Source organism: Genypterus blacodes, unplaced genomic scaffold (assembly GCF_046128005.1).
Source record: "Genypterus blacodes isolate CSIRO-AG114 ecotype Tasmania unplaced genomic scaffold, CSIRO-AGI_Gbla_v1 ptg000030l_1, whole genome shotgun sequence".
Classification (NCBI taxonomy): Eukaryota; Metazoa; Chordata; class Actinopteri; order Ophidiiformes; family Ophidiidae; genus Genypterus; species Genypterus blacodes.
The window spans coordinates 3054454-3075660 of record NW_027466843.1 but is presented as its reverse complement, the minus strand read 5'-3'; the positions used below and the strand labels follow the sequence as shown (position 1 = coordinate 3075660).

At 43.3% G+C, this 21207-nt stretch overlaps 2 protein-coding genes across 2 annotated transcripts; both read right to left on the bottom strand.

Annotated features, from left to right (window-relative positions):
• Positions 1 to 1156: 1156 nt before the first annotated feature.
• On the bottom strand, positions 1157 to 15618 carry stox2a (storkhead box 2a). The gene is made up of 4 exons (XM_076145827.1): positions 14819 to 15618; positions 8266 to 8418; positions 3849 to 6396; positions 1157 to 2024 (listed from the first exon to the last, which is right to left on the bottom strand). The coding sequence occupies exons 1-4, from the start codon at positions 15129 to 15131 to the stop codon at positions 1823 to 1825; spliced, it is 3216 nt and encodes a 1071-aa protein (XP_076001942.1). The 5' UTR covers positions 15132 to 15618; the 3' UTR covers positions 1157 to 1822.
• A 578-nt stretch (positions 15619 to 16196) lies between these two features.
• On the bottom strand, positions 16197 to 19350 carry casp3a (caspase 3, apoptosis-related cysteine peptidase a). The gene is made up of 6 exons (XM_076145254.1): positions 19139 to 19350; positions 18741 to 18883; positions 18153 to 18281; positions 17885 to 18060; positions 17672 to 17783; positions 16197 to 17554 (listed from the first exon to the last, which is right to left on the bottom strand). Exons 1-6 carry the CDS (start codon positions 19195 to 19197, stop codon positions 17325 to 17327), a joined length of 849 nt encoding a protein of 282 aa, XP_076001369.1. The 5' UTR covers positions 19198 to 19350; the 3' UTR covers positions 16197 to 17324.
• Positions 19351 to 21207: the final 1857 nt, after the last annotated feature.

Below are 21207 nucleotides of genomic sequence, written 5' to 3'. Positions count from 1 at the left end.
TTGATCACAGTGTATGACAGGCATTTTTTTGTTTCACTGAATTATTAATTTAGCTTCTTCAGTCTTTGGAAAGTCCACTCAGATGTTTGGTATCAGGGCTATGTCACCAGTTAACCACTAGAGGGTGCTGGGCTGTAATCCCCCAGTTGACTTAATTGAATAGTCTTTTAATTCGAATGAAAACGAATATGAAGAATGGAATGAAAGGTTGTCAGTAACACCACACTTCATCGACTGCACGGGCAGTGTTGATGTGAGAGAAGGTGTTGTGTGTTTGTTGGTTGGTTCATTTATTTGTGTGTAACACCTTATGGAATGTGCACTGTAAGTGGGGATAGGGAATGGAGGGATGGAGGGATGGAGGGATGGATGGAGGGACTGTTGGTGCTGGACCATCACTCTATACTTCACTTTGGCTGGCTGAGCCTCTAAATCTGCAGCCGTGTGTCAGGTCTGCTCCAGTGAACTCCACCCACAGTTCATCCAGAGTACTGCAGTCAGAGCAGAGAGCGTCCTGCCTCCACACCACACACTCCTCCTATCCAGGCTTTGAGTCTGCAACTTGTTCATAAGAATTAAAGACATCACATTATCAACATACACACATTGCTGGATTTTTGAGCGTGCTGCTGATGGGCATTATGAAGAAGAAATAGAAGGAATTGTGCAAGGAGTGGTGCAACAGCTCCAGGAACATCTTGGAAAAACATTTTGCTGCATTTTGAATGTCGCTGTCCTTACACACCTGCACTTTGATTGATGTGCTATCAGTGCAACTGCAAAAACACTACAAAATGAGATGAGTGTATAGTTTATCCTGTGTAGTTTGTGTAACTGCTGAGTTCCCGCTGGTAACAAGCAAAGACACCCGCTCTACTCTGTGTTCCTACAATTCCCACAATGCACCATGCCTACACTGTGTCACAAAGCAGATAAGTGAGTCTGAGAGCAGAATTCGATCAAAGACGTATAAAAAGAGATGAAAAGAGAAGCAAGAAGCTCAGAAATCAAAACATTCTGTCAACATTCAGTCTGCTGTGTTTGACATCTTCATAATGTAACTCAGTTCCTCTTTCTAAAAACAAGTACCCGTGATGTTCTGTGATGTACTTGTGGGCGGTGAAGCAGAGCTCATTTTGTCCAAACATCATTTTGGTCACATAGCGTCTTTAATACCACCATTATAATAATTAGGATATCAAAAGTATCGAGTATACATACATCATTTGCATTGCGGTACACAAATCTGAGCTGATTTATGTTCTTACGTCTTTCATTCAATGTTCTCAGGATCAACTTTTATTGTCTTGACATTGTGCTGATACATGAATCGTCCTGAAGAACTGACACTATTTCAGGAAGGAGAACATTTAATTGGACATGTAATGTTAAGTAATATAAAAAGTTTTGATATTTCCAAATGTAACTTGAATCCTATAATCTACTACTTTCCAATACCAATAATCAAGAATCTTGATATAAGCCAAACTAGAATCCATGTCACCAAAATCAAAGTACTTCCAGTAGGTTGTATTAACCTACAGTGGTCTTGATATTCTGTTGTTTTTCTTCTCTTTTTTGCAGTAAAGTTGTTGAAGCTGTGGGAACAGTCTCTTGAAGCCATGCCTGTTTGAGTAACAGTCCCAGTAAATGGATTCTCAGGAGTCTGAAGATGTGTGAGTGTGTGTTTGTGTGTGCATGTGTGTCTATCGGTTGACGGGAGTGAGGGCAAAATGTTGAATCCCTTCACTCGCTCTGCTCATCCCTCCCTCCTCCACCACCTTCTCCTCCATCTCCTCATCTCAGTCAGTGCTGCTGTCTGTCAGACGCTGGTGATGGAGGCCAAGCAGTTCGATGACTTCTGCAGTTTCTCAGGCTGGGTGGTGGGGGGTTCCGGGATGGCACGAAAGCTGAATGGCAGTCCGATACTACTGGTGCCTATGTGGCCTGGGCTCAGCGCTGGATTCTGCCGTCTATTGCTCTCCACTATGCTGGATGTGTTGGATGCGAGACTTTCACGTGTCCTAGGATAAAGATAACATCCACTGTTCAGGCTTTCACATCAACACACATCATGAAACACAAAATCCATTGAAACAGAAACTCTGTATCACCTTTACATTGCCTTGTTAGAAAGGTAAGTATCACTAAAAATGCAATTAAAACCACATTCAAGGTTTAGTCAACTGGATGGATCATTAGATGCTTTAAATGTAGTGACGCAGATAATAATGTCAATAGTAACCACTACTTGAATGTGAAATCTAAATTGAATTAAAAACACGATTGTGAAAAAAGAACTTTATTCATACTTACTTAGAATAAAGTCTAAGAAACTATATCAACAAATAAATAATAAAGTAAGAAATAACTATTTTTCACTCACATTTAGGCTAAAACAGTTCTGACCTACACTGTTCACCTAGAAGCTTCACAAATGATTGATCGGTATCAAATTGCTGGATCTTATTCATGTTGCACTCAAGCTGTGGTAATGATTTGTAAGCACGCCAATTCATCATCTGTAGAACACACATTTGCAGCTTCTAATTTAAAGTTCAACACCAGCTGAAGTATTTAGCATTTGCAAGATTCTTAAATGGACTGGAATATTGTTTGCTGTATCTTCTCAACTCAAACTGGAACGAATGACAGTCTACCACACAGTCTATTATTATTATTATACAGTCTGTTATTATCCATTATTACTTCAGTCGCAAAGGTTTGTAAGCCAGTTGTTGTCATCAAAATGAAGGAAAGATAACAATGACAGTGCAATGTCACAACTCAATGTGATCAAAGACTATGAAATGCCAAAACAGCTTCAGATGTTGTTTCAGTTATTCAAGGGCCAAACAACAGATTTAACATAGTCTGAGTCACTTACTTCAGGTTCATAACCTATTTGACGTTTTTGGCATTCACAATTGTTGTTTTACATCATTAAAGTGATGGTAGTGTTTGTAAGGAGTTTGTAAGTCTATGAATCATAGATTGAGGGTGGACAGACTGACAGACGTCACTGTGTGGCAATTGTGTGACTCTTCAATGTATTATGAATATAATATTGCTGTCAGAGACGATACTGGACGGCAGTTCCTGCCAATATGAAGTCTGGGCTCATAAATACTGTGGCTGTTATGGTGCTTAAAAAAAGGAAGGAAATGCAAATACTGTAAATTCACAAACAGCCTCTTTTTTTTGTTGTCACTCCATGTCCAAGAGAGCAACATTACCACATAATACTGACATCCATTAATGTTATTTTTTAGAAAAGCATCAGTGCCGAGTGATGACAGAGCTAAATGATGCCAGGCTGGAAGAATAAGATCTTTATGCTCTTGACAAAGTAACAGATGAAACTTGACTTTCTTACTTATCACTATGGCACCATAAAGTTGGCATTAGCAGAGCAGATACAGTTTGCTGATAACGGGTCTAAAGAAGATCAAAATAAGCATTCATATCTTACTTCACTATTAGCTTACAGAAATACAGAAATTCTATTTTCAATAAATTAGCTAGTGTTGATCACAGGAGTGACATTTTGATATGATATGACGAGAGAAGGTGGGACAGTAATGTCGTATGTGACTGATTACTTATCACAGATCACACACATACAGGTAACTAGTGTGTACTGTATATTTTGGCAGCGACGCAGGAGTTAATTAATGAACATAGATGTCTGCATTTCATGTACAAGTGAGGCTATGAATAACAAAGTTCACTGTTTGAAGCCTCAGTATATTAATCTGTATATAACTCTTAAATAGCCAACATTTGAGTACTGCAATAACGCTGGTTGTGTGTTCAATGCCAAATCTGTAGCTGTGTTTGTGTCATACCTGGGGGAGTTGAATCCACTGTCCACTGTGACACTGCTGCTGTCCATGCTGTCCAAACGGGCAGAGTGGGCCGACTTCTGGCTGCTGCTGTTCTCCGTCTCCTTGGGACTGAGTAAGGTCAGATTGGTCTCCAGTTTCCGCTGTAGATCGTGGTCCTTCTCCCGTTCCAGGAGCCACTGCATGGTCCCCTCCCCACCACCGCCACCGCCTCCGCCATTACCACCCCCTTCCCCGCGTTCTTTGCTGTCCTCTGCCGTTGCCAACTCTTTGTGCGAGTCCTCCTCTGCCTCTTCATCCTCCTCGTCATCCGATACATTATAATAGTCAAAGGAGGCTGAGGGGACTGTTGGCTCTAAGCAGCCCTGTAAAACTGCAGGTGAAGCTGACGAAGTGGCTGAATTGGAAGGCTGCTGGGGCTCAGGATTGTCTAGGGCCTCGGTTGATTTGGCATGTGAGGCTTTCCGCAATGTGCCAGACTTGGTGTAGCTGCTGTCCACGTAGCCTGTGGACAAGGCATTGTGTGGAGGTTTGAACAAAGTGTCCTTACTGAAGATCTCTTTTCTCTTGATGACTATACCGCCACCTCCCCCTCCAGGATCTACATTATGTTGGTGTGGCGTCAAACGTGCATTTTGTACAGGCTCTGGAGTCTGGCTTGGTGTTAGTCGCACTGAGCCATTCTGTCCCTTTGCTGCCGACAAATCCTCTTTGTACTCCATTGTGTGAGGAGAGGTGAGGTGAGGAGTTTGGCGGTCAGCTGGAGAGCCCTTTCGGAGTCCCCCTGATGAGGTTAATGTGTCATATTCTGATTTAGCCTGAGGCGAAGGGGCAGTTAGGATTGTTTCATTTGACGTATTGCACTGGAAGTACTCATCTGTTGAGGGCTTAGGAGAAAGTCCCATTAACTCATTGTAAGTTGGCAAGCTGTCTCTGCTTTTGTTCCTCTCTATTGTACTCCGGATCCTTGACTCATCCAAACTCCCTTTCCCCAAATCAGGCACATTAAAATCAGAGTGGAACTTAGCAGCAGAGAACATGATCCTTGAGTAGTGGGAGGACTTCTGCGTTTTCCGCAAGGTGCCATCATCAGTGTAGTAGTGACTACGCTCCTCTAGACTTGGTTCAAAATCTTCTTGTGTACCCAGCACCGGGCCCTTGAGGGAGTTGTCCATGGACCGCGAGCGTTCCTTCGCTTGATCCGATCTCTCGTGACGCGACTTCCGATCCTGATTGTGACTGTGACTTCTTTGCACTCGGGACTGGCACGTCCCACGAGAGGGCTCGGGGAAAGGCATCTCTGTCCTCCTTTTGGCTAGCTCTCCTGACACGTCCCATTCAGGGGTTACAGGGCAGTAGGATTCAGTGATGTTGGGGTTGCTGTGGACCAAGTACGTTGCACCTCCACTTCGCCTGCGTTCCACGGTGTACATGGCCTCCCGAGGTGAACGAACTAACGAGTGGCTGAAGAAGCGGTAATCCCTTTCCATGAACACGAGGTCCCAGTTGGAAGCCTCAGATGGGTCACCCCTGGAGGTACGGGGTTTGCTATGCGAGCGCGACTTACCATGTGGCGCCCTCCTGTGGCCCCTGCCCCTCCTGCTGCGTGCACTGTGCTGGGCTGAAGACCCTACCTTATTCTTCTGAGTGCGTTCTTCCTCCAGCCTCTTCATTACAGCGGTGTGCCTCGCAACGTTCTCCACCGTGAGATCCGGGTTGATTCGACGGATAATCTCCATCTCCACTTCGCGGGGAATGGGGGTGGTGGGCATCTCCTCGTCACGAAGAGGCCATTCCTCCGGGGGGAACTGGGCTGAGAAGGTGGCCAACTGTCTCATTTTGTCCTTCTTGAAACTCAGTCTGAAGAGCCTCAGCCCAAACCTTTTGGATTGTTTCTCACCACTTCCACCACCAGCGGTCCCTTCTTTCTTTTTGGTAAGAGTGTCCGTTTTATAAGGGAAAGAAGTGATGCCTTTACTCTTATCTGTCGTATCTTGAAGCGGCGGCTGTACCGGAGGGGAAGTGGCAGGTGGAGGGTGGGGGTATGATGGGGGGTCTCCTCTGTGCTCCTTTGCTGACGTGCTCGGTGGAGGTTCCCCACTATTCTGGTCCTTGGGTGCTTTGCTTTGATGGGAGTCTCCCCGATGCTCCTTTAGCGACTTCGTTGGGAGCACAGAGGAATGCAGTCTGGATGGGTCTTCGCGGAAGGAGTTGTATGAGTCGTTGTGATTCTTGCGTGCAGGCCTCTCTCTGAGACAACCAGGAGTGGATGGTGTGACGGTGCCCAACTGAGGCGAAGTACATTGCTGAGGTTGCTGCTGCTGCTGCTGCTGCTGCTGCTGCTGCTGCTGTTGTTGTTGCGGTTGCTGGCGCTCTTGGAGCCGGTCATCCAGGTGATACCACTTGTTGTTGCTTCTGATGAGGGAAGGAGTGATAAAGTAGGTCTGAGGAGTGACAATGAAGTAGCCCTCTGGAGTCGGGTAGATTTTCCTCTCTCGCACCAGCATGTTTAATGTATGACGCAGAACCTCTGAGCTCGGTGTAGGCACTCCTACAAGACACACAGCAGACCAAGCTTAAGCATATTAAGGAACATATTGTTTCGTTCATTATCAAAGACTTCCAATACAGGCATGAGAACATTAGAGGATGAATGGGGACAGTTTGGCAGGAGTAAAAAAGGGAAAAGAGAAAATCATCTTTTGAAAAAAAAGCACCTAAGAACTGCCAACAGTCACGTCTCAGAAAATAAGTCTCAGCTTGTCAAGGAGAAATTAGAAGCTAATTACCTAACAACACAAAACTAGCTTGGGCTTGACTGGATATGAACAAAATGTGAACCGATTTGAAAAATTTAATATATATTTGTTTGTCTAGTTGCTTTAGTTTTGAGAAAATGTGCTGAGGGTCCTGAAGATTCAATCTAATAAAAAGGGTAAAACAAGGACATGATGTTTGTGACTGAACGGAGGTATTACGCAATCCATTAAGCTTTTGCTTTCCTACTAGTTTCATATTAAGTTCAGAAAACTCGCACTACACAAGAATATTGCACGTCTGTTACATATTTCTTAAATCAGTGGTTGAAGATAAAACTGTATCACATTGGGTGTAACATTCATCAAGCATTCCAACTAAAATAAACATTTCCCAAAAATCAACCTGAAACCTTAAGTTTCTCTGAAACTTTGGGATTTCTACAATATTCTTTATATTTCATTGAGCTTTTCTTTCTAAATCCTCAAAACTCAACTCAGTTTTAGGGATTTTTGATTTCAACACATTGATCCCAAATCAGAAGATCTAAGACTAAACAGCCCTAAATAGTGCAAAACACCAACATAACCTATGAGGGTTGGGAACCATTTCTGATGTTTAAACAGAAAAACATGATCAGTTCCATGAAGTTAGCAAATATATACATTTCCAAGCTTAACATCCAAAGTGATGCCTTTTAAACACCTTTCATAGCCTTCATCTAGCAAAGCCTCAGTGTTGCTTGGCATTACATCACCCCCATGTATGAACATGTGCTCGGTTTTTGCACTAAAATGATGCAATCTTTATGTTCAATCCCAGCATCGTATAGGAGATGAACATGATAGACATGTTTGCCACTAAAACAGCCACATAGTCAATTCTGTATCGATCACTGTACATTTAAAACAATAACAGAAAAACAGCTTACAATTATTAGATGTGAGATTGGTTGACACTGAGACAGAACAAAATTTGAATACTAAAAATTAATAACAGGATCTTTTTTTAATCATTAGCGCACAAACACACACACACACAGACACACACACAAACATACACAACTGCTTCAAGTGGTTGCCTAGAAGATGAACCTGATCAATGTTTGTTTTCTTTGCGTTCAGACTACTTTCAGCCATATGTAGTAAGTAGATGGATCTATAAGTAGATGTAGAAGTCAAATGCTTACAAAAGGAAGCAAGTGATTGATGAATAAATACGAATATGCAACAAATTAGCAGCCCATAAGTATGATACAGGCGCCACATGTAACAATTAGCTTGGCTTCCACTTAATGAAGTTGCCATATTTCCAGCCTCATGTCCTATATAACACAAAGACTTGTTCACATAATAGGGGTGCGAAAAACAATATTTATTATGATTAATCTTTGCTTTCGATTCTTTGTTTTAATTGTAAATGATTTCATAAATAATTACAAATGCCCATAAAATTATCCAGCGTCCATTAGTGCTTATCTACTCTGACCAGCCGCTCAAAAGCCCCAAGGGATTCAATTCACAATGCTACAAAACAAAACTCCTCTCTAGAAGCAAAAGATCTTTTCGTGCATTTTTACTTGACAAATGGTGATTGTTAGATCATCTCTTATTTCTCCAAGCTGATTCACAAACTACTACCGCTTTACCACAGACGGGCATACCTGGGAAGCTGGCAGTGAGGTGCTCCACCAGAGCCTCCTGGTTGACAGGTTTGTGGGCAGAGTTCATAGCAGAGATGGCCAAACACAAGATCTCCCCCAGCGGGATGAACTGTGACTGGCTGATAGGTGACATACTGATCGGAGACACATCACCTAAAAGGAGGAAAGGCACAAACACACAACGTTAAATCATGAATGAACAGCAGGCGCCGAGTGTGAGACTATGATGTAATGGTCAAACAGCGAGCGGTTTGCATGCTGCCTGGATGGGCTCCACCCCCCTCCTCTCTGTGTGCTTCCTCTCACTCCTCCCGTATCTCAGGTTACCAAAGCGAAACAGCTGCTGCAGCAACAACAGCCACATGAGATCACCTGCATCTTTACAACCTCGCTCCCTCCATTTCCGTCCACCTCACGTCATACAAACAGAAGGGGGGGGGGGGGAGATGAGAACGTTGACCAGGTCATGTCTAATGTCACCAAAAATGCCTCTGCCTTTATAAAACACTCAGCGCCAGATTAAGAGCTTTGACACAGAAATTTCCTGTTGGTTTTAGTTGAGTTAAGCTGGCTTTGGTGGCAGAGTGAATACTGAGCTCATCCTTTAACCAGACAGGCCAGAAACAAACATCTGCCCTGTTCAAATATAAGTAAGAAAAACAGCGAATGGGGTTGTTTGTGCTTGAAGCTGACCCTGTTCAACTGATGGACACTTGTGAAAACGTGCAAATCATCAGGAAACACACCCTATAAAACAAAGATGGTATGATATTAAAGCTTCTATATTAAACTTCCTGTGACGTCATGTATTCTGAGGTACAGAGGTAGTAACCTACTTGCCTGGTTTTCAAGCCTTGCAGTGGTTTTCTGAGCGCCGTTCCTTGGCTTTGTGCTGAAAGCAGTGTGTGCTAAGACTCAACGGTCAGCTAAGGAGCACGATGACGTTATCTCTGCTTCATAATCACAGTGAGTCAGAATCGTATTGGGCTGCCACAGGTGTTAGAAAATGTATCCGCCCCCTGTATTTTTGTCATTTTCATCCTTTTGAGGTAATGACAGAGGAAAAACTGACAGAGGAAAAACTGACAGAACGACGGAAAATAAGTTGTAACTAGAAGTAACCAAGTAAGAGATATTCAAATGTACTGGAATGAAGGAGGTGGAATGTTTGAGTCATAGTAAACAAAGGAGCACAAGTCAATCACAGAATGAATCAATTCCAAAACAGACATGACGTAACTTGTAACCTACCAGGATGGAACCTGGCATTTAATGAGGTTTTTCTGGAATAGTGTCTATAATAAAATGTTCAAAACCACCAGGGTTTGACCTAGTTAGGATACAGTATCACGCCATTGAAAACAGGCCAGATAGCTTGTAGATAAATCTGCAGATTTAATGTGATCATAAATATCTCGCTCAACTAAACCGGCTTCAAACAGCCTCTTCCACTTTCCATCTATATCAGTTTCTATCCCTCATTTCCCAGTACGTCTCCATGAGACCTGATGTGTGTGTCTGATGTGCTGTGATGAGCATTGTGAGCTGCCTTTGCGTGTGAAATGTGATACGCGAACCTAACCGCCATGCGTGCCCTGTGTGAAAGGCAGCTGTGCGTAAAGAAGGCGGAGCTGCTGCTTTGTGGGCGTGTCACACTCACCTGGCGCTCGGTAACTTGGAGGGGACGGAGAGAAATGAGGAGGAGGAGGGGGAGGAAGATGCTGTTTCTGCACACGGATGTCTTTCTCACTACGGGAGAGATTATGCTCCAGCGGGCGTTCAGACGGATCAGAGCTGGGCCAGGCCCGCCGCAGATTGCCGCTGCGGTTCTTCTTCATGGTGACCCCGTTACCAGGTGGCTTTCAACCCGGCGGGGAAGGGGGGGTGAGGGTGGGGGTCTTGCTGGGATAAGGGGGGAGGAGGGGTGGAATGGGGGGGAAAGGGGGGAGGAAGGGTGCAGGGGGAGGTCGACCAACCTCAGGCTCCGTGCCTCCCCCGCATCAGTACGAACGTCCCGGTAGAGCGATCACACACCAGACATGGCAGGAACCAGTGTGCGCCTTCACACACATACACGCGTCTCATTTACATCCGCGGCCAAGCTACAAACGACTCGGATCGGGCGTTTGGAGGCGGTTGTCCTCGGCTGCTGGGCTCTCCCGGGCTGATCTGGAGCGGTGGCAGCGGCGGTGCAGGCGCAGGTGATTGCGGGAGGCATCACCCTTTCATCGGCATCGGTCCCAGCCACCATTTGTAGCATCCCCATTTGCATGCGTAGGGAGGCACATTACGTAGCCGCTCTGATGTGGGAGGAGGGAGCAGGGAGGAGGAGGAGGAGGAGGAGGAGGAGGAGGGGGAGCAGGGGTAGAGATGAGGGAAATGGGGCATTGGAAGCAAGGAGGACGGTGAGGAGAGATTTCACTGGAGGGATCACTGGAGGGATCTGCTTTCCCCTCTAGACTGAAAGCTTCCAGGGGAGGAAAGGGAGGGAATGGATGGAGGGGATGGATGGTGGAAGATGTTAAGCTTAAGAGGCCCAGTCTTCGACACCAGCTCAATTCACCACAGGAGTGCTCGGCCGATCCCCGGAAAACAAAAGAGCCCACTTCAATAAAACCAGAGAGAAAAGCTCCATTCACCCTAATGGGCAGTGAAAGCTCAATAGTAGAACAAGCACCGGAGACGCCACCACGTTCACCTCCATCTTTATCCCATCAAGCGCAAGACCCCGTCGTCCTTTCGAAAACAGCACACCGGGAGAGGGTGGAGAGGAAAAAAATGGAGAGCATAGAAATAAATAAATAAATTCAAGAATAGATATCCACACTTCCCCGCGTTCCAATGGAAGAAGCTCCCGAGCCGATCGCTGTAGCATCCATTCATTAGCAGGGGGATGCAAACTCCAGTCAACGGCAAAAATCTCTTTCAACGCTAATGCTGCAGCTGCTCCCAGCACCTCCAGGAAGGGTGTGTGAGTATGTGTGTGTGTATGTGTGTGTGTGTGTGTGTACGTGTGTGTGTATACGTGTGTGTGTGTATACGTGTGTGTATGCGCGCATCCGCCTGCTGCGCGCGATTCTGCGTGAGCATGCATGCGTCTGTGTCTGGGTGATTGAGGCTGAGGGGAGGGGAGGAGAGAGAGGGAGAGAGAGAAGGAGAGAGAGAGGGAGAGACACGGAGAGAGAGAGAGAGATTGAGGACATACATAAGGCAAAGAGGAGAGTGAATATCAACAGCTACACACACACACACACACGCTCACACACACACACACACACACAATCCAGCCCTCACATGATGTCCAGCGAATAAGAGCCTTGAACCTTTAGATTTATATCCCCTTCTTTCCTTCTACTCTCTCTACTTCTACCTTTGCTGTACATGTTCTTAAATGACGAGGGGCCCTGAAAGCACCATTCTCCCCTTTTCTTACAATAATCTCTGTGTGTGTAAGATCCAGAACCTGAGAAAAGGACTTTACAAAGGGAAATTGACTTCATTGACGTCATGGACTTCCACCGGTTGATCCCGTAACTGTAGTTAGGAGGTGACAATGAAAAAACACTTCAAGCATCACCTTATGTCCAGAGTGGCAGCAAACCGCTTGGCTGCATACTTACTGCTGACTCACATGTGTGTGAGTTGAATGGACTATTGGAGGGGCCCCGAATGAGGAGCAGGAGCAGTGAGGGCAGGACGGGCCACACGGGTGAAAGGGGGCCATTGTCACAACCAATCTGCTCCAGTTCACTGATACCAAAGAGAACGAGATGAGGAAGCGGAAGAAGGAGGAGGAGGAGGAGGGAGGAGGAGAGGGGGAGAAGGGGGGGGGACACCATGCCAGCCATTTTATTTCTCACTAGTGCTGCAACAGCCTTTGTTGCCATGACAACGCAAGCCGATGATCTCATAGCTGTTACCTTTGAGTGCTATTCCGTTAAAGAGCCAGTTGCTCAAGATAGAGAGGCAGACAGACAGCAGCTAGAAAAGGTCTGTCTGCTGTACAGACAGACGATATTACAGCACAGCCGGAATCTGAGTACTTTAGTAGAAATAGTACAGCAAGCACACTAATAGGGAAGACGGAAATAGAAAGCGATTTTCTTGTATTGATACCAACCAGGAAACTCATGTTCCTTTGACTCTCGGGTCCTTTATGATTCCAGATAACCTTCATATGTTCACAGAGTCTCCTGCCTTTATTCTATCTGCCTTGGCATGAGTTCATTGCAAACCAGCACTAAACTGGTTAATGCTGGATGTGTATGTGTTTGGTGGGTGTGTTTAATGCTTGTGCCACACACTATCAGAATAACGAAAGAATCCTCAAATAGGATTAAATTAACAAAATGGTATGTATCCCAGTATGACACATAAAGACAGCAGACATAGATGTTTGAGTGTGTTTCAATTAACAGATGGATGGTTTTCTTGGATGTAGGGCAGCAGTCAGCTGGTGTGTGTGTGTTTCTTCAGTACACACAGGCTTATGGCCTGTTATAACCTCAGTCAACTTCCTTCCAATCAGGAGCATTTTTGCCGGTGCTCTGCCCTCTACTGGACCACATACAACAACACAGATCTTTAAAAGATCCCATTTCTAAACAAGTCCCAGAATCAAAAATCCAAACAGAATTTAACAAAATATCCAACCTAATGCATCCTGATCCGACATTTAGATTTAAAGCACTGTTGTGTCAACTATTTCCTCCAATTCTCTCTACAGGGACACTCCCTTTCCTTCTAATGGAGAGCTCGGCAGCTGCTGGGAATAGTTTTTCCTGAACAAATGTGCTACCTTCCTTCCTTAATAGCATTCACTCCTCCCAGGCCATTGTTTATTATGGCCTACTAAAGGAAGCAAAGTCCCTCAGTTAATCAGATTCAATTGTCAGCATTAAAAACAACAACAATTTCCACCGTTTACATCTCGTTTCAGTTGGAAAGACAGTTATACTTTTTTCATTGCCTTGAACCGGTCAATATGTGGGCAGACATTCATTTCATATCTAAACATCTAACTGTAAAGGCCAACCTTTTACTTACTTAAAGGTTCTTAGTCTTATTCTGGTTTCTCAGGCAGTTTGGCGATAGATAGATAGATAGATAGATAGATAGATAGATAGATAGATAGATAGATAGACTTTATACTGTATGTGTAGAAATCTCATACATCATCAAAATACATTGAACAATCCAGCAAGACCTTTTAATTGTTGTCTCACTATGTTTTTTAAAGTAAGATTCCGTCTGTCACCAGTGATTTGGGCTGATTTGACTTCCAAACCATTTCCACTGAGTGTGATGAATCTATATGAGACAAAGCATAAATCCTCTGTTGGTTCAGTCCTCATGCAGTCTGGTAAGATATTAGCCATAAGACAAACATTCCACTGCTTATCGCTGTTTACTCCTGTAGTATCAGTGAAGCTATACGTCACCTATTCTCACACACAGTGGACCAAAGCAGCTTTTCACAAAGAGCTCTGTCTGAAAGCGTTGGACTACCCTCAGCCTCTATGGTGCCGTCTGAGTTTGAAGACTTCAAATTTTGTCTATACAGGCTCAGTCTAGACACCTGATAATGTCAAATGAGGAGTAAGTCAATAAACACTAACTGTAATTTACATTTCAATCAGCAATGCAGAGTGTGATCTGTCTTGTGTCCCCTGCAGAGGATGAGTTGCATAGAAGCTCCCACACCGGCGCAGAGGTTCTCCAAACTATAATAGTAGCAACAGTAAAAATGATAAAACATCCAAACTTGTCCCAACACACTCAGCTAAATTAAATTACAGCCTTGAGAGTAGGAGTGTGGGAATGTTGAACTGGCTGGCCTGGCTCGTCTCCTTCAGTCTGGATGAGTAATCGTACCTGACATGAAGCATCTGAGCTTGTGAGGTGAGATGCTGAGTAAAGGAAATTAACTTTGAACTAAACTAATAGCACAGCTGTTACAAATGACATATATTGTGTAGAATGCCATCAGGAGTGTGACACGTATACACAGCAAAAAGGGGTTGGCAGATAATGTTAACATTCCCTTTATCAGATTCTTGTCACAGCTAACAATGACAATAAAATACAATTGCGAAACAAAGCCTCAGTTTGATGGATTTTGTCTGCTCATTGATTTTCTTCTTGTAAGCAAATGAATGGAAACAGTAGTCATCCCGTCCCTCTTGGTGATTGATGCCATTTGATCACTGATCTGCAATTAGTTGGTTCAGTTACTTTGTGGTAATTGATAAATTGGAGACTAAGTTGTTTTGATCAAACCTAATCCGGTAGATTTTATTGCCATTCAACTTTAAGGAGCATAAAAGAAAATGACTCTGGATATTTAGATGACAGAGCCTTGTAAGGCCCCAGACCCCCAAACAACACTCTCATTAACATTAAACACAACCAAGTGGAGTGAAAATGAATTACATCATTAGAAACGTTATTTGAAATGACAAAATGGTTACTTTATCTTGTTATTCTAACTGTTTTGTAACTTTTGCTTATTAACTGTCTCAACTTTTAACTTCTACAATGATCTGTCACCCACCTATGCACTTGATGTCAAAGCCCTGAGGTGGTCTGAGGGTCCTTCTGGTCCAGCCGTGCCTGAGGACCTCCAGGTGGTCTTCCTCGCCGCGGATCAACAGGACGCGCTCATCTATCCACCCCAGGAAGAAGATCTCAGCCAGAGCCCGTGTGAGGGCTTTGTTCCAGAAGTGCTGCATGTTTGCCGCTTTAAAACGAGCGAATACTACATAGCCAGTTGCTGCAGAGGATGATGAGATCTCTTCATCATCGTCACAAACCGGCGAGAGCACCAGAGCGAGGGAGTGCGGCGCGATCTGAATGAACTTCTCCATTGGTGTCCAGTAAAGATGAACTATGAGTCATTTAAATGCTAGTAATGCTTTCTAACTACAAACTGTGAAGTCCAGAGAAAACATCTCCATTCCGCCAGTTTAGTCGGTAATCTGCAGATTTAACAAATAACTTAAATCCAACAGGTGTGAAAGCACGCAGCTCTGATCCAGAGTCTTTAAAACAACTTGAACTTAACGTTAACACAGGTGGTCTTCCTAAGAACAGAACAACCGGCAAACCGGCCGCGCGTCCACCGCAGCCAACAACATCCAACTGTCATTAAGAATATTTAGGAATACTGAGAGTGAAGAAGCGAGGGGAGGTCTTCTGCTGTGTTCAAGGCTCCTCGTAAACACCACTCTTTTCCACTTCAGATGGTTTGAACTCCGAATTTTCATTAATTATGTTTACCCCACTATTTTACCATAACATAATTTTTTTATTTATATTAGTAACATGGAGTTGTATAAGTGAATGATGGACACGGGCGGCTAAGATCACTTCGTGCACTGCAAACTCTTTGTTCGCAGCGTTTTTAAATACCCTCTAATCTAGTCAATCAGAATAACGATAGTTTCGGGGTAAGTGAATGCAGCATTCACTTTCTGTATGTAGGCTACGTAGTTTGCGCGACGGTGGACTGTTCGTTAATTTACAATGATTCTATTTAATCCATACACACTAAAGAAAGATTATACATAAACCAAGTCATATGTATATTTTTATTTGTCAGTGTATGAACTCTGTACGTTATTTTAAGTACAGCAGTTTAGCTTTGTTTAGTTAACGATCGAAAAATGCAGTTTTCGAAACAATCCACACAGAACAATGTCTTTGTGTTTGAAGTGATTTCACTTTATTCCTCAGGATAAACATGACTCGTTCAAAAAGCATGGTTGCTACATATCTAATGACATAACCAAAAAGCCTGAATGTAACAGTCATAATTAAGAGCACATCTTTATAAAACTCGATTGTCAACAGGTACCATTTTGAGATCACACAATTGATATTAGCTTGTTTTACGTACTGGATGTAATCAGTTACTCGGCAACTGAACAGGGACATACACAATCAGATTTATCTTTAGTCTTTGATGAAAAAGACATATTTAATAAAAGAGGAGACGTGACGGCTCATTGCACATTATTCCTCAGGATAGGGGACAGGAAGGGGAAATTTAAGTTCTGTAAATAGATGATCAATCATTTAATGCCACAGTGAAAACAAATAAAAGTACAACTGACAATGAAATGCGCGGTTCAAGTATGAGTAACCCACAATGACAGCCCTGTGCTGATTGGTTGGTTTGACTCGTGCGTGTTCCTGCAAGACATTCAGTCACAGGTACTATTTAATTCAAATCAAGTCAGATCTCAACACGACAGTAAAAAATCTGAGTTCTGTGCTTTCTAACAGACAGCATAACAGTTTACTAGTGGACCCAGAACATGCAATATAACTTTACACAGCATATGATGCACAAATGAAGCCAATATTCAGAGCCTTTCCATAATTCAATTGCTAAATGTACTGGCCTCATAGATTGTAAAGGTTATTTGTGGTTGTGAGGTTTCCTTGGTAGATACCGACATTATAATGGTGTAAAAAGTAACACGACTCAAACAGACACACTGCATATAATAAATTACAAACACAATCCCTTTAAAAAGACAGCAGTGATTCTTTCTGATATTGGAGTTCAGAGAAACATCTGACACAAGCACAAATGCTGGTGTTCAAGAACAATGAGTCCATATTTGTATAGTAGAATTTGCCGTGTGCATGCCACTGAAATGAGTGAAATGTAAACAGCAAACACGAGTGGTATAAGAAACTGTCTGCTTGGAATGAACGGGGTTTACGTCTTTTAATCTGAAGGTTCATGATCCTTTGAATGTGAATGAAACTATCTGTGTTGATTTGTGTACATTAAGATCCTTACTTCATGTCAGATGCATTAAAGAAAATAATCTAATGCATCGTAGTTTGATTGTAGAAATCTAGAGCTCTAAGGCTCCAACATGTTTTCCTCCCAGAATGCACCTGTCTACTTCAGAGCTTGTGAAACATGAAGTTTGCTCAGTGCAGTAAAACATGTCACCTGAGCTTTGGAGAGGTTCTCAGGCAGAGAACATAAACTGAAATAACAGACAAAGACGAGATTAAACCCCTGACCCGCACAAGCAACATCAAGGAGTGAAATACATCTCTTTGGTCAGCATTGACACAATGCAGGGGATCTGTTTCTTGCAGTCGAAGCCTGGTGAGTTGGAGGCGGACTCGAACTCTACTGCCACCTTGTGGTTCACCCGTGTCATGATGTGCAGCAGCTCCAATTCTTTCCCGTATTTGCTGATCATCTCACTCACCGACTGGATGAACCACGACCCGGTCATAGTATTCCTCCACGAGTAGTAACCTGGAAATAGATGTTTAAAAATAAAAGGAAACCAAGAAGTAAGTTTAGAGAAAAATAGAAATCAATCATTTGGGGAAGGTGGTAGAGAGAGAGAGGGAGAGTAGAGAGAGTAGGAACCTGGTACTGTGGAGTAGGCGTAGAGGAAATCTGCTTCCACTGGGATCCTGGTGGTTCCATCAGGGCCGCTGTCTGCTTCAATACCCGGGTCCAGGTCCGTTCCTCTGCAGGCCTGCTCAGCGTGCAGACAAACAAAAAGGACCGTTGTATTAATGTGACACTTCAGCAGAGCACAGGTTCATTACTGGAGGCTGAAGGACACCCGAACAATACCTGGATGAAGAAGAGTTTGGGCTTTCCTGCCAGCGACTTGCAGCGATCACCTCGAAAAAGTGACGTGAGGCCCTTAAGCTCAATGGAGCCGTCTGTACCAAAGAACACGCCGTCGTCCCCGTGACTCAGCAAAACGCAGACAAACGAAGCGAAGTGGCTGTGGTCTTCCATTGAAACTAGAAAAGACAATTGCAGGACTTTTACTGCGAGTCTGACGAGCAATAAATGGTTGGGGGGTATGTGTGTATGAATTCCTTGTCATACTTACCAGAAGTCAAAACCTGCTTCAGCTGATCGACAGTCTGGTCATTGTAAACCTTGACTTTATACCCAAACTTTGCCAACACTTTCATCATGTTGCCTGCATCCACATCTGTACCATTTCGTTGATTCATGCCTTTGAAAACATTGAACAGAGACAACAACACCATATTATATATACATCTATAAAGAACAGACAATGGACAAACCAGGACACAAGACAGACAAAATTACAATTCTAGTAGTAGCCTGAAATATACCCATTGCTTGTATGTTACTTGCGTAGCAGTCAGTCAGCAGCAGATACGGTGTTTGGCTTTACAACTTATGGCAGAAGGACACACACTTACTGTAAATGGCAACAGCTGTTAGGATGGCGAAATAGGAACGTACAGCGGAAATGCATATACGCTCTCAGACTAAGGTTCCAGTGAAGTCAGGAAGTCGTTAAATCACAGTGACACGTTTGCCTTCGTGCTGAATTAATATGCAAGTCATGCAAGTCCCATTACCCAACAAGAAAATAACACAAACATCACAGATACATGGAGTTCCGGTCAGATCAAAGACGCACAGTCACAGTCAAGATAAATACCTGTCCTCCTGTCAAAGTTCTTGTTGTTGATGATGATGCACTGCCCGATGCTGGGGTAGTCCAGGCTGTATCTGAAGCTGTGGGCTTTGGGCAGAGCGTCCACCTCCATGAGGCCCGGAGGAGCAGGAGAAGTCCCCTCTGTTCTGAGGGACAACCACAACACAAACAAGTCAAAAAGAGCGTATGTTAATGTAGCACAAGGTGGGAGTTACGTGCCTATAGAAGTGTTCTTGTTGGTTACGAAAGCATGCATCTTCACGTTTAGAATTGACAGAGTTTAACAGTGTTATTAAGGGACGAATGTACGTTTCAGGTGGGACGTAAAAATCTTGGGTTGTTGTTTGTATGCTAACGTTGCGTAGCTAACAGGATAACAAAGGGTCGCTACGGAAACTCACTGTCTTCCATCGCTTGTTTTCGCGTCTGTACAGTCTCTGTCTGATCCGTTGGTCGACATCTTCCACCGCCAATTATTCAAAACTAACCAAAGCGCGATATAAGACAAAGCGGCTTCTAATACTTTTTGACTTCAGATGCAGTTAAAGCCCAAGCGAGGGAACGCAGACGTACACAACAACCGGCGTGACGTCACAGGGCGGGTGGGCTCGAGTTACACTGCATGCCATGCCGTACACACACACACAGAGAGGGCGGGGGCCAAAAGGAGGCGTGGTTACATTCACACGCTCAGTGATGATTCAGACTAAGAGGAAAGGCTTGGATACTGTTGCCGTTTGGTATTCTTTAAATTACATCAGAACAGAGTCGACAAGAATAGAATGTTATGAATTTGAAAAAAACATGTATTTGTTCATAAGTAAACTGTAAACTGAACCCTCCAATTCCAACCCCTAAACTCAGCTGGAAATGTTGTGCACACGCATTGTCTTCTATTATTGTGTCAATTACCTGTATATGTATATATACTTAGTGACAAAAACATAAATTAACTTATTTTAATGAAGTGAAATGCTGAATGAGATCCTAATATGGGTTTGGTTCGGTAGATAGCCAGTATATTACGGTCACATCCGGATACAATATTGTTTTCCTTCAAAGCTCATATCTGTGTGTGTGGATGATGAATAAGGAGGGCTCACAAGAACATACATCACACCAACTACCCGAAAAAGAGCCAGAGTACAAAACATTTCTAAATCCTTCTGTAAAGACGTAAGCTCCACAGAGTTCAGTTGCCGGCATGCAAACTCAGTTTGAAGTTATGCAAATGCTTTGGAATTGGGAAATTTCAAACAAATCTTTTGGAACTGCTCTTTAAAATATCAGCGAGCTCAAACTTGCTCTTAAATTAAACATAGTAATATTAATTGTATCCCTTTAACTTTTGGTCAATAGGGTTAAAGCTCATTTTGAACAGATGGAAATATAAAATGACTCTTCAGCACAGCCACTGGAAACTCTGGTTAGACGTGCAGTTGGTGGCAATGGTAATAAAAGTGAGACTCATTAAATCTACTTATACTTACGTCTGTTTTCCAATATGTCCAGTTGTTGATGCTCAGATTCTAAATGTATCAAATACTTCCTTACTTTGGTGGCACATGGGTGTTTTAAAGTTTAAAGTTAAAGTATTTAAATGAGTACAAATCATAATTTGTCAAACAAATTGTACTGAAATAATACTGTCAACCCCACCCAAACTTCTTTTTTTTTTTAAAGGTTAATGGGTTTGTTTGCTTTGCAAATCCTGGCAGCCAAGCGGAAGCAGTGGCATTTATAGTGCAAAGAACAATTGGCAGTCTTTGAGTTAAATAATCATCCTAAAATGAAAATAAAGGATGTTAAGTTGTTTTCACAAAAAATGTTTTGTTAAACAGAAAATATGTTCATGTATCTCACGTCATTTAGCTTGCTCTACCATCACCACAGCAACAAGACTTGTGTCGTATGGGGTGTTGGATCTGAAGTTACTGGTAATCAGCCTTAGTGCAAACAGATTTTGTTAATCAGCATATTTCATGATACAGTGTCATTTGTGATGACAGCAAAAGGTTCAGTTTTACAGACTTCAGTGTTCAGAAATCCAGCTTCACTTGCAACCTCAAATGTGACCAAAGAGCTGAAATAACTTCTCTCCGTACAGTACGTGCCCAATATAACCTGCACAAAGGGCTGACGTAGTGCAGTTTTGTGTTGCAGCTCTACCTTGTGGCTGATGTCTGCTCCCTCCCGACCTCCTTGACTCCTACCTGACCCAGGAGCGATGGAAACCATTTGCCATTGCAACAGCACGCAAACACCGCTGGAGGCTCATAACAAAAGATAAATACACGTCTTCAATATTCTTGTTTTGTAAATCTTTATTATGCTTTACATAACCCAGTACAGCAACATGAACATGGGAGAAAATGCCATTAGAAGTGTAAAAGTGTCATTACTACTGAATACCACTGCCACATACTTTATATAAAATCTTCCTCAACAAACAGCAATTATTAATTAGGTC